Raw genomic sequence first — 13,771 nt, forward strand, 5'->3', positions numbered from 1 at the left:
CCAGTGAACTGATTGGAGACGGTCCAATCCACAATGGGTATATAGAGGTGAAAGCTTCAGGATGTGTATAGCTATTCAATAGAGCCGAAAGGATCATGAAAGTTCTACGATCTGTTTGTTATTAATGGAGATAATAATTGAGGTGAAGAACATGATGTCTACTGTTATTTGCTGTGCAAATTCTGTCACTAGCCATATCTTCATTAGGCTGATAACGATCTGCACTATGCCATGTTCAGATGTACTTATCAAAAAAAGAAAAAGAAAAAGAACTGTCATGTTTAGATGGGTAGTTATTCCATTAAGGTATATGGTCTGCCATAAGTTACTAACTTCTTGAGCTGTTAATAGTACTTCACCATATATATTGGTTGTCCCGATGCTGTGTATGCTTCTAAGTTGTTTTGACGGTGAATATTATGTCTTCTTTTGCATCTTGAACATCCTTTTCAGTTTGTTAATGCTTGTGATTTTAATTTTTACACGGACTCTGCTTTCAGCATGTTTTGTTGAAGTTCCATTTTAAGCTTATATTTGAAATTTTATCCATTTTTGTCTTGTGTTATTGTTAGTTATTATCCAATTATGTTTTATATGTTACATCAAATTCTATCCAGGATGTTGGTGTGAAGATCCTCATGGAACTAGACTTTCATGCTGAACACTACAAATAAGTTTGAGGGAGGTATGTACTAGCTAAGAATTTGAATAGGTTTGCTCTAGGAGAAGTCCTATTGCCACAAAGAAATCTCACAAAAATAAATCCATAAACTGACATGGTTTCATATGATACGTTAGATCTATTTTACAATAAAAATAGCTTTACAATCTAATATACTACATTAAAACACGTCAGTTGTATGTTTACTTTTGTAGAATCTTTTTGTGGTTAAATCATTTATCTTTCTCTAATATTGAAAAGCTAATCGCACTTTGTGGATTCATTAAACTTGATTTGAGATATGGATTTGCTTCTTTTGTTTGTTAGGTTGCAATAATGAAATGCCTACGGCATCCGAATATTGTTCTTTTCATGGGTGCAGTCACTCGGCCCCCAAACTTATCCATAGTCACAGAATATTTATCAGGGTTTTGCTTTCTTAAGCACTCTTCCTAGAATCATACCCGCACCCCACCCTGCCAGAAAAAGAAAAAACAGGAGAAAAGGGGAAACAAAATAGGCAACTGAAAGTTTGGTTAAAAGGTATGGATCATTCAATGAACTAAAATATTGGCTTTAAAGTGCAGAGGTAGTTTGTATAGACTTTTGCATAAGCCTGGCGCTAGAGATGTTGGATGAGAAGTGTAGATTGAACATGGCTTTTGATGTGGTATGTATTCAAAGGTTCTCATTTGCTGTTCTCAATTTTGTTTATTCTTCTGTTTTCTGATTAAGGTCATGATCGCCATCAGTTTGTTGTCACATCTAAATGATGTCCTAAAATATCCGAGCTAAATGATATGTCATTGTTTAATACAGGCAAAGGGAATGAATTATCTTCATAAACGCCATCCTCCAATTGTTCATCAGAATTTAAAATCTCCCAATCTTCTAGTTGACAAAAAGTGCACGGTAAAAATAGTAGTGAAACCAGAGTTTGTAGATAAGTTTTTGTTTTTATATTTGTTGATTGCTTTTACTTTTGCCTCACATTGTATGATTTGTTTGGATAGGTTTGCGATTTTGGTCTTTCCCAACTAAAGGCAAACACATTTCTGTCATCAAAATCAGCCACTGGTATTGTAAGTTCTATTGAACTTGACAACCATACTTCAGCTGATTATTATTTCAAGTTGCATGAGCCATATACTTATAATATATGACATGCAACTATGGTTGTCCTGTGTCACTAGCCTGAGCGGATGGCGCCAGAAGTTCTTCGTGACGAGCCTGCATCAAATGAAAAATCAGATGTTTACAGCTTTGGTATAATCTTGTGGGTTGCAAAGGCCATGGAGTAATTTAAATCCAGCACAGGTCTGTAATATGTAGCTGTATTTGACAAGTAGTCAAGTATGATCGTGGAAAGTGAATGTTGATTATGTTGGCATTGTGCTTCTCTAACTTGAAAGGGGCATGGGGGAAAATCCTTTAGGACCTGATGATTGTGAAGATGTTGAACCAGAGAGCAGAACTTATTGCTAGGCAGTTGCGATAGAGGAATGCTATTTGTTGGAGCATTTAATGAACAGTATGTGGAAACAACAATGATTATCTTAGAAACAGTAACAAGGACAATCTGGAGGACTCAGAACCTGAGATTGAAACTTCTTTATTAAGATACTTCCATGTTGAGTATTTTAAACACTGCACTTATATTAAGCTCTGGTATCTGCACTTCCAAGTCAGACGCGCCTATCCATTTGATCACTTTGTGTGTAGACTAGATATTAATTAGGTTGGCTTTGATACTCTTCCCTGGGTTGAGATTTATTATCACAGTGCATGAATAACTTCTTAAAAAAGGATAAATTTGTTATTGAATAAAAGAACAAAATGAGTCTACTGATCATATAATATAACTCGTGTTACCTCTTGCATATTTCCATTTAAATGTTTTTAATCTGCACTCAATTGCAAGATGTTTGCCTGAGCTCGTTTGCTTGATTAGTCATGCCTTTTTTTTTTTATCAGTAAACAAAACTTTATTGATCATAAGAATTGGCAAGAGCCCAAGTACGTGGGACATATACAAGAGCATCGCCTATGCGTGCTAGTTTAATGATTCATGCCTTATAAAATCCATAGTCTTTTTCTTATGAAAAAAAAGAATGTATACTCCTTTGTAGGTTGTGGCAGCTGTTGGCTTTAAGGGAAAACAACTCGAAATTTCACACGATTTGAATCCTCAAGTGGCTTCAATAATTGAGGCTTGCTGGGCCAAGTGAGTCTAAGATATTAATTCATGCCTTGTGCAACAAGTTTCCTTGTGTATATTTTTTTTATTAATAAATGGTTTTGCAGTGATCCCTGGAAACGTCCTTCCTTTTCCAGTGTCATGGAATCTTTGAGGCCATTGATTAAACCACCCTTGCCTCAACCAGATCGTGCAGACACGACATTAGTTACCTGATGGGGTGGAAGATGGGGGTGGCTTTATTAATGCACATAATACAGCACTCTTGTTTTTTGATGTCTGCCAGGCAAAACAAGCTCTTTGTATGGTCTCATGTGCACCTAAAATCTCATATTCTAGTTTACCAATATTCAGTAGTGCCGGTACCCTAGAGCTTCTTGTAGCCAGAGACATTATAAGGTGAAAAGAGGAAGGCCTTGGAATATTAGGCAGCCAACAATTTCAACTTGCTCTGACATTCCAGGTCTGCATTTCGTTTTACCTATAAAGATCTTGGAAATTAGTGAAGTGGAATGTTATGTTATGAGGAACAGCCTGAACTTAGGCTTGTTCTCCTGGTGATGCATATATAGCAACCACCTGTTGGTGGATGTAATACCCAATGAAATTTGTAAGTAATTGCATACATTCATATAAAGGTGTGGTTAGGAACAATCGTTCATTTTTAAATAGTATTTTTCTTTATGCATTTGGCCACGGAGATCGATTTTTGATCACGTGGATACTTGCATGCAATAAAAGGTTAAAGTGGTCATTGCAGTGCACAAATTTGTAACCCTTGGAAAAGAGGTGTTAAGTATGAATTGGTAGCGTAGATAAATAAAGTCGCATGATTATTTTTTGGAACCATAAATCTCATTTCGGGATACGAGGATGATGTCTGTGAGAGGTTATTGACAATGTTGTTATATAATTGCTTAATATAGAAGAAATTGCACTTTTCACTTGCAAACAAACTATCATTTGTTTTCTTTGCATTCCAAAATATTAGAAATTTCAACTTACATACTCAACTACTAATATTTGACAGACAGCCAGACCAAAAGATTTAAAATACAAAATTCAGTAAAAGAAAATTAAGGCAGGACTGTTCCCCAACTGTCTCCTACCAGTACCGGACCACACGCAATGGGAGCGCAGCTGCCGGGAAATCTTCCCACCCATCAAAGGTCGGTGCTCTCTCGCACGCTCGACTTGTTTGTATCGGACCCAATGGCCGTTGGATTAGAAGCGAAGAAAAAGAAGCCGAACTCCACCACCTTTCAACTCTTGAAGACTTTTACCAATCCATGTGAAGATTGACAGAAGAACATTAACTCAGGATTTTGGTAATCAAAATTTTTTTTTTTGTTAGATTAATTTTTAATGGAAGAGGGGGATTTCGAATTCCAGACCTTCATTTTTAAGGCTAGGGTTATGCCAACCAGGTGCCTTTAGTAATTTTGGCAATCAAATTATCATCTCCTCTTTGGCAAGTGAATGTTCATCCGTGGAATCACACATCCAATATCACCGGTTGTCTACAGAGTATTTAGTCGGACTCTTACATGTGCACATACTTGTGCTTAGTTCAAAAGGTTGGATACGCCGGCTGTTTAGATAACGAAAAAGACCAAGCGTCAGTTATTATAACAAAGAAAAACGTAGATGTGAACTGCAAATTGGGAGAAGCCAGCATTTGCCGCCGACAAACGCTTGAAATTGAAGCTTCTCCAGCAGCTGGGGCCACCAAATGGAGAATAGAAACAGCAAAACCTGTAAACTTGAATTGTGCTTATGCTTCCCCCATCATACAGGACTATCCCCCACCCAATCGGGTTGAACTGGCTTTATATAATGTAGAGTTGGCAGGAAAACAAAAGACAAATGAACAATATAACGCATCCTACAGTAATTACCAAAAAAAAATACATCACAAGGAAAATAATCTCTGAAACTATGGGAGGAAAAGATATCTCATGCTCTGCTTGTGTCTATTTCACCATTGGATCTTTTCAATGAAATAGAACATTGGCCCAAAACCAAAAGCAACAGCTGCAGGACGAGAGTTACGCTCTATTTTCTTTCTGCTTTTTTGATGCATGCCCGTTATCTTGATCTTTCAACTTAGCTTCACGGCGCTCCCTCTTTATACCTTTGGCTTTGTTAGGCAGCGCCATTTCTCCAATCTGAATGACAAAATGAAAAGAGGAACCACATGAAATGTACAACAAACAGTCACCAAATTGCAGAGGAAATCTTAATTGAAGAAAAACCAAAGCACGACTGTGCAAGTGTAACGGTTTCTGATATACTTCAGAAAATAACATTGTTGCTCAAGTGGACATGGGTGGAACATAGCCATGTCCCCCGCTAATTAATCAAATCATTCTGTGCGAGAAAAGAAAGGAAAACAAGAGTGTGGCCATGGAGTGCCATGTACTTTTCTAGACCACGGATGATCTCGCAGTAGTCAGACTCATATTTCCAAGCTGAATTGGTTAACTATGTAGCAGCTACATGAATAAATATTCTCCTTACCTTCTGATCTGGAATGTATATCTTCCCGATCTTGCCTTGTATTGCGTCCCCGCTAACATTTTTCAACTGCAAAAAGAGAGCGTGATTCAAACATGTTACTTCTTTTCTTCATAGACGATAGATGAGAAAGGTTTAATGGAGTTTAGTCAACCTTCTTCTTAGGTTGCTCTCTAGCTGTTTTCATGGCTTCTTTCCTGAGGCTGTCACTTGGAAGACGATTCCGCCGAACTATCAAGTCCATGGAAGGGCCAACTTCTACAAGTTCCATCCTTGGTACTGCTGTGCCAGACTTTTTTAGCCGCAGTCCACAGTGAGAGAGAAATACCCTGTTTGAAGATATAGATGTACATACATATACGCGATCTAACCCAGCAATATTTAAATTCTCCACAACCTGCATGCATCAAACCCATGCTCCTTTTAGCCTACTTATCTATAACATAGAGATATACCAACTGCAAAGGACTGCATAAATGTACCTCTCCCGCAGCAGATCAAGCAAAACTTCCTTCAAATGTTTCAGTTCCTCTACATTCTCAAATCCTTCTCCAACAAAAGCAATCATAGGTTTAGACCCAATTCGTGGAGCCAAATTCTTATCATATGCGAATGACTCCATCCGTTTGAAATTTTCAACCCCAACCTCCACAAGATCATAGATGTGGTGGTCATAAGTTCTCCCAATAACAAGATTATCAGGCCGCTTCTTTGAGTGAGAACCATACTGCAAGTTACACCAATTAAAGACAAAAATAAGTTACTGTAGAAACAATGCAAGCAATTAATCATCAGTAGAGGAAACAATAATTACAGCATTTCCACTTTGGACTTCTCGTTTTTGAAGGAGCACCCGACAGATTTTTAAGAGGAAAAGTACAAAGTGCAGCCCGATTTGTGTCATTTATAACTGAAATACTGGAGTTTAACAACTTCTTTTTATAAGTAAAGCAGTGTGGTTAAACACCGGTTTATTGGGCTAAATAGCTTAAACTGACACACGTGATCTTAAATAATACAAAAGGTAACTTAAAATAGGATTTCATTCAAAATTACTCGAGGCCTGATAGATGGCAAACAATACGTCCAACAGCCAAGAAATTAGCACATAGATGCTTTAGAATCTCAAATCGAGTCCAATGCACGCATTAGTTACAGTCGACTGAAGAAAACAGTAGTGAACCATACAGCTAAAAAATTACTATTCAATACTTAAATCTAAAGGCTGTCCATCGTTCTTCTAGTGCTCTGAGTCAATCAACCCTTCATTTGAGAACAAAAAAACCAAGATTTACCATTAAAAAGAAGGCATATAAGAAAACACAAGATTTATTACTCAATAACTTGGTCTTAAACAAATTCCCACGACAGAAAATTGAAACAAGAAATGCTCACCACAAAAATGCTGCAGTCGGTTCTTTGAGAAAAGAACTCCAAAGAGGTCTCGCCCCCGCTCTCAAACGGCTTGATATTCTCGTTCTTACGGCTGAACTTGACGGCGCTACCTTTCTTTATGTTGTAGATTTCAGTCAAGACGGCGTTTAGAACGCCACTCGTCTTCGTACCGTGAAGTATCAGTGTCTTCTTCCCGTTTTCAACCTGGAAGGAAAAAACGTAAAAATCAGAACTTTTAATTTCAACTGAACATTAAAAATGGTTGATTTTGGTAGGTTTCGGCAGAGTTTGTGGAGCTCACAAGTTTGGGGGCGCGTTTCTCGAGCGCCCGTCTAACCCTTCCTTTCTTCGGAGTTTTTACTTGCAACATGACTAACTTCTAGGGAAAGAGAGATCGAGAGAGATACGACTAGCAAAGCAGAGCTTGGCTAAGTAGCAGACTAGCAGTTATGGGAGGCTAGGGTTTCTCACTGGTACTTGACGATGGTGGGGGACTCTGACTCGGGGGTTTAGGCTTAGCGGCTGTTGAGTAGAACAAACTGGGCCAATGACTTGACGGGCTTGCACTTGTGACAAAAGGGCCTGGGTCGTTATCGGCCTTTCATTGGAGTGAGTGACTTGGATAACGGGAAAACTTTTAACTCATTGGATTAGATAACACAGAGTCGGAAGGGCTTATTATCTGAATATCTGAAATGAGAAATGATATTTATAGATAGTATTACTCATCTGAAACAGAACACTTGTAAGACCACAATGCTTAAACGACCGAATCAACTCACAATCCAACCCAGCTAGCCCATCAAAGCCCACAACAAAACCGAACAATACTGCTGGCTATCCTTAATTTTATCATTTTCATTAGCCATTTGGTGCTTTGGTCAACTTGAATGAATAAATTATTAAAAAAAATTGATATTTGTAGTTATAGAATGTGTAAGCGTCATTCATTCTTTTTTTGAAAAAAATAAATAAATATATGATCTATATGAAAAAACTTATTTTTTCAAATAATAATGAATTCTACTATTTTTCAAGATAAATGTGCGGTATTTACATAACCTATGATTATATCTAATATTGCTCTAAAAAAACATATCTGCGCAAGGATATATATCATGTTCAAAATTGCAATTAACGTATTGACATCAACAAAGTTTACATATTTTCCTGTCATCGAAATATAATATTTTATTTTGAGTAATTCTTCTTATCAGCCATTATTCACTACCACACACCTCACACCATATGAAGAAAGGAAAAAAAAAATGTTCATATGTGTGGGTGTGGAGGTGAATAGTGGTTGATATATAACAAAATCCTTTTTATTTTTGGACGCAAAGCTATTCAATTAATTCTGATCTTTATTCTCTCTTACCCCGTCAACGATGGATCAGTTTCCTCATATACTAGACTGAGTGCGTAATCATTTATGCTTTGGGACAGCAAATATTTCAGCTTGATGGGCAAAATTAATTAAACAGTGACATGATAATTTGAAAAGGAAAACTGCAAGTTGAAATTGATCTCAGTACTCTCTTGCAATGGCTCAATTTCTGTATGCTTTCTTCCAACTTCGATCTATTGATAACTCCTACATATACTTACTTCATATACCCAATAAACTAAACCAATAATACTACTTTGCTCCGGATGTGGTTACTCAATTACTTATAGCGGATATTAATTGTGTACAATATTCTCTAAATGAAATCCATCAAACAGTGTAAGAAAATTGTTTATTTATAGTCAATTATTTCTTGTAAAAATGATTATTTTTTACTATAATAAATCTATTTTCATCACAAATAATCATTATTATCGTAAATAATCTATCGTAAATACTCATTTTTCGTGCAGTGAAAGCATTAGATAAGATGGAAGAAAGTTGAGATCGTGGTACTTTGGTCATCATGACCAATATTTTGAATACCGTACCGGACGCCATACCGGTCAAGGCACTGGAACGAAATATTTCAGTACCGGTACCGTTTCGAGATAGCGTTTCGGGATAACGTTTTAGGATAGTCGATATATGAATAAATTATATATATAAATATATATAAAAATTATATTCCAAAATAATAGTCTATATATAAATAAATTATATATAAATACATATATATATAAATTATAAATAGTCTAGTGAGGGTTAAAAAATAAGCTTGTAGTTTGAAAAAAAAAAAATACAAACCAAAATATCGGCCAGTACCGGCCAAAATATAAGCCGGTGAAGGCCGAAATTCAGGCCCAGCTGGTATTTTAGCCAGTACGAAACAAATATAGTACCTGAACCGGCCGGACGGTCGAAAAAAAAATTTCGACCATACCAACCAGTACGGTACGAAATTTAAAATACTGATTATGACATCAATAATGTTTTTGTCTACAAAATGACACTTTTTTTTTTTTTTTTTTTTTTAAGATTATCATATTCCAGCACATGGTGCAGGGGCCTTTTTCTTTTTCCTCCGGCCAGACTCGCTAGCCCCCTCTCTCTCTCGGTATTCTATATATAGGAAGCATATATATTTGAATATTGGAGAATAATAACTGGTTAAACACAAGTACAATTCCCTTCCAATTGTACAAATATAATATTAATGTTCAGAAAGAAAGCAGCACGCATGCAGTAGAATACAAACTTGATCATGTACATCACACGTACAAGTACTTTGATGGAAATAGTTACATACATGGTATTTCTTTATCTAAAGTACTCAAACCTCCTTGCGGGTGAAGGACTTTATATAATAGTTATAGGTTAAGGTGTACTAAATCTAAGGCTTGTGCTTCTGGGTGTATATGTAATCCAAGTGAGCCTCCGCAATCATCCTTCTGTTCAAACATTCTTCATCTTTGTCATCGCATGACTCCTCTAACCCCATCAGCTGTTGACAAAATAATCAGCCACTGCCAGTCAAATTGATATCGTATTTTAACCAGGAGAGAGAGAGAGAGAGATTTTACGTTCGAAAGATCTTCCAAGTCTGTAAATGATCCAGCAGCCGGAGTAATATTCCCATCAACCTTCACTCCGTTTTCACCTGTAAACAAGTTCTAAACTTATAAAATCTGATAAAACGTGTATAGAACTGATAAAGAGACAGATGATAAAGAGGAAAACGTCACAAGATGAAGCTTTGGCCTACCCTCTTCTGTTGCCAGGAGACGAGCAGATGTTAGATAGGAGCAAAGAAGAAAAACAAAGAAAATAAAGATGACATTTGAAGGAAAATTTTGTGGCTTCATTTTTTTAGCTCAAAACTACATAAGCGAGGAAGGAGCTGGGGCGTAGAGCTATAAATAAGATGAAAAATGCTAGAGCCCCTACGATTCTGACCAAAGTCACATGGAAACACCTACACCAAACAAGACAGTTTACAAACTGGCTAAAATAGTTAATGGGTCCTACCCATTTCGTTCATTACTCTACTGCTACTTTGGTACTACTCTATCTTATGCCATAAGGCACTTCCTAATCTCACTTTTATACCATAGTCTACAAATCCAAGAGGAATCAACGGAGAGACACTGTGCGTGTGTATCTGTGTCCATTGTCAGGGCGGTCCAACGGAGTTAAAAAACAAAACAAAAAAAGAGTGTGGGCTGGGAATTAAGAAAGAATCCTCACGCATCCTCTTTTTTCTTTCTTGTTTTGCTCACCATTTTCTGCTGAGAAAGCGAAAGAGAAATAGTGGATGTTTACAACACGTCAACAAGTCAACCTGTGGACTGCCATGGCCGACAGCTGCTTCCCATTCCATATTTTATTTTGTTTCATAGTTTCCACGAATTACATACGAGCATTCTCATCCTATTGCTTAAAACATCATTTTTCTTAAATTATAGGATTTATATTTCATGTTAATCCGGTTTCCCATCTTAAGAAATAGGTTTAGAACGTGAACAGCTCCCTATATTTGAGGAGTTACTATTCATATATTAAATCACTTTTTATATATATTTTATAGGGAGTAGTTAAAGATATAAAAATAAAATAATAGAAATAATAATAAAAAAATAATAGAAAAAAATTATTTTAATAGAAAGAGAAATGATAGGGAATGAAATATAGGAGATTTTTTTAAAGACGAGTAAAATTTAAGAAAAAATTATAGGAAGTGTGATTTCTAGCTAAAATTTGGATAAAATTATAGGAAATCGGACAGAAATGCTCCAACGGTTTATCTATTGCATTAGGCATTTGGCATATAGTAATTAATTTGGGTATAGAAATGTCTCAAAAAATAGGAGAGTATTTGGAGACTCATTCGATTAGATGGTTTATAGAAATATTTGGTCTAACAAGAGATGATATCAATACTGTACAAAAAATTTGTTAGACATGCTATGTATTACTTTGGAGGTTACTCCAAGCATACATGAACATGAAGTTTATCTATGTAAATTAAGTTCTAAAGAGAGTTTTATGGTCACCCATTCCCACTTCATGTGATTCTCCTATATATACTTACATCTTTACTCACTGCACACGCAAGCCTATGACAAGGAACCTAAAGACCCTAGAGTTTCAATTTCTTTGACTGAGAGAATCAAGAAATGACAAATGATAAGGCAAGTGCTGGAATAATTTCCACAATCTGCAGACAGACAACAGAGGCATGACAATGACAAATCCACTCGCGAGTCACATTTTCCTCGAATAATGGATGATATGCTAATAAAGTTATCATTATATTATAATTAAGAGAGGTGAACATTAATAAAGTTATAATCTCTAATTATAATTGATTAATAACTGGTCGAGGAGACGAGCTGCCAAGCTCTGGCGCTTAGTAAAAACATCTCTGCTGCTATTGATAATAATTAAAAAGCCAACAAAAAATAAATAAAGGGCACAGTTCCAGCTAGCTAGTTCCTTATATATATATATATACTTCAGTACTTCTTGGTCTTGCCGATCGATCGAGTTTTATTATTCCAGATTTTTGGGATTTTGCTGTTTAGCTTGCTCTCTATAACGAGGATTGGATTGAATAGAGCAAGCAAATCAATTATTTACAACTAGCTTTACATTCTTGTTTGCTTTATGTCTTTTCATCTGTGCATGTTCATATAATTTTGTGCAAAGTTTCTCTGTCCCCTGCCCTCCTTTTTTTGAATAGACAATTTTTTTTATCTCGCACCTAAACTTTGAATATACTTTCACAAAAGAATTGTGTGTCCACATATGACCCAGCTTCCATACTTTTTCATTTCACGTGAATTAGAAAGTTCAGTTTCTGAGATTGAAAATAATGGATTAAAATGGCAAATTTTGTTGATGATTTATTTCATGCCCAGTAAAAAAAAAAAAATCTCCATTCCATCGTCCCAGACTCAGCTAAATCCTAGAGTATGAGTGATTGCGAAACAAAATTACCTATAAAAATAACGTCCATTAATCTCGATTGATTGCCTCGGATCATTAGCCTTATCAAAAAGCACCATCTATAGCTAAAGTTGCCTTTCCCTGCCCATGGGGTCAGCCAATTGCTTTAATTTATGTAGTTTTACTTGTCCTCGGAGTCAGAGGAAGTGGACAGATTTCATGCGTAATGTATTTCAAAACAACTTTATCATTGGAATGGACGTGTTCTCACTCATCCTTCCACCTCCTCACAAATGTTCTCAGTCATTCCATTCTTATCTTGTTAGCTATGTTCAAGTCCAAGAAGAAAAGATGGGTTGACAATATTAAATGTTATAAGTCTTGATTTCACAACTAAAATCACAATCTTATAACAGTAAGTTTTTATTGCGTAAGTGCATGTTAACTAATGAGATCATCTCAACCCATTACCTATTAACCTACAACATTTGCAGACGTTAGCTCGCTTTGGAAATTGAGGACCTAAATTCTTTACAAATCTTTGTTTAAATTACAGACAATTCAAGCAAGAGAATTTGAGAGGAGTTGCGGTCCCGATCCCTCGAGCGAGTGATTCGGACACTTACCCAACTAGGTGGTCGCAACTACAGGAAGAGCACTTTTAAAATGTGCTGGGGTTAATCAAGTAAAAGCAGAATTCAACAGTCCTTTTCATGATCTCACCAAGCGGCAGGACGTACGATTTGGGTGGGTGACACCATGACATTCAACCAGTGGCTGATATTTGACCTTGGTAGACTCGAATGTGGCATGTTTTTCTTTCTTTTTGTCTTTTTGAGGTCGGTAAGGACGATCAAAAGCTACAGACAAGATGCATTGCATTCTTTAGTTTTAATGTCGTTGGAGTTTCAACAAAGTTGAGATGGCCGAGTTGGTCTAAGGCGCCAGATTAAGGTTCTGGTCCGAAAGGGCGTGGGTTCAAATCCCACTCTCAACAGCTGGAAGTTTTTTGTTTTTTATTTCTCAATCCATCAACTTTATGTGGTATGTTATTTGAGACAATACGACAGGAAAAAAAAAAAAAAAAAAAACGGTATTAGATTCAAAAAAATTTTAGAGCTGGGAAGCACACGGCATAATGGGAAGATAATAGCCACGATAATTATTCGGGGATGAATGGAGCTAGAGGCCAAGAAAAGCTTCAAAAGTAAAGAATCTTTGGGCCCGAGATGTCAGATTGTGAAGTATCAAAGTGATATGACATGGGCAATCCTCCAAGAGTTTTAGGTGTAGAAATGTATGCTACGATCAATCTTGTCAATGTTGTTTTTCACCTTCTTCTTGTTTTTTAACCTTCTGGTCACATGTTTGTCTTCAATACTGATTCCTGTGGCTGTAAGATGTTCAGCATGCACTGCTTCTGCCAATCCTTCTTTTTCCAAGTCTCTCCCAACTTTGACGATTGATAGACCAGACTTTCCGTAAAAAGCTTTGTCTATCGTTGTCAATGGGCTGAATTTGAGGAAAAAGAGTAGGCTGCCAAGGCCCGTGCTGCATGCTTCCTAGACAATTTTTAATATGAATACGCGCAGCCCAAAGGGAGCTAAGATCCATCAAGGGACAAATTAACTCGCTTAATTAATTTGTACCCTTTTATTAACGGATC

General features: G+C 36.5%; 2 protein-coding genes, 1 non-coding gene and 1 pseudogene across 3 annotated transcripts; 2 read left to right on the forward strand and 2 right to left on the reverse strand.

Moving 5' to 3' along the window:
- Positions 1-638: 638 nt before the first annotated feature.
- Positions 639-3,074, forward strand: LOC121265461 (annotated as a pseudogene).
- A 1,528-nt stretch (positions 3,075-4,602) lies between these two features.
- Positions 4,603-7,270, reverse strand: LOC121265488 (ribosome production factor 2 homolog). The gene is given in 6 exon segments (XM_041169143.1): positions 4,603-5,026; positions 5,379-5,444; positions 5,530-5,803; positions 5,870-6,102; positions 6,771-6,974; positions 7,072-7,270. Coding segments are annotated over 6 exon segments (966 nt in total). The 5' UTR covers positions 7,141-7,270; the 3' UTR covers positions 4,603-4,906.
- Positions 7,271-9,324: 2,054 nt separating this feature from the next.
- LOC121265481 (putative phytosulfokines 6) lies at positions 9,325-10,211 on the reverse strand. The gene is made up of 3 exons (XM_041169132.1): positions 9,923-10,211; positions 9,741-9,817; positions 9,325-9,661 (listed from the first exon to the last, which is right to left on the reverse strand). Exons 1-3 carry the CDS (start codon positions 10,020-10,022, stop codon positions 9,551-9,553), a joined length of 288 nt encoding a protein of 95 aa, XP_041025066.1. The 5' UTR covers positions 10,023-10,211; the 3' UTR covers positions 9,325-9,550.
- A 2,810-nt stretch (positions 10,212-13,021) lies between these two features.
- TRNAL-AAG lies at positions 13,022-13,102 on the forward strand. The gene has a single exon. It is a non-coding gene; the product is annotated as a tRNA-Leu (tRNA).
- The last annotated feature ends 669 nt before the right edge of the window (positions 13,103-13,771 follow it).

The sequence above is a fragment of the Juglans microcarpa x Juglans regia genome, chromosome 5D, assembly GCF_004785595.1.
Source record: "Juglans microcarpa x Juglans regia isolate MS1-56 chromosome 5D, Jm3101_v1.0, whole genome shotgun sequence".
Classification (NCBI taxonomy): domain Eukaryota; kingdom Viridiplantae; phylum Streptophyta; class Magnoliopsida; order Fagales; family Juglandaceae; genus Juglans; species Juglans microcarpa x Juglans regia.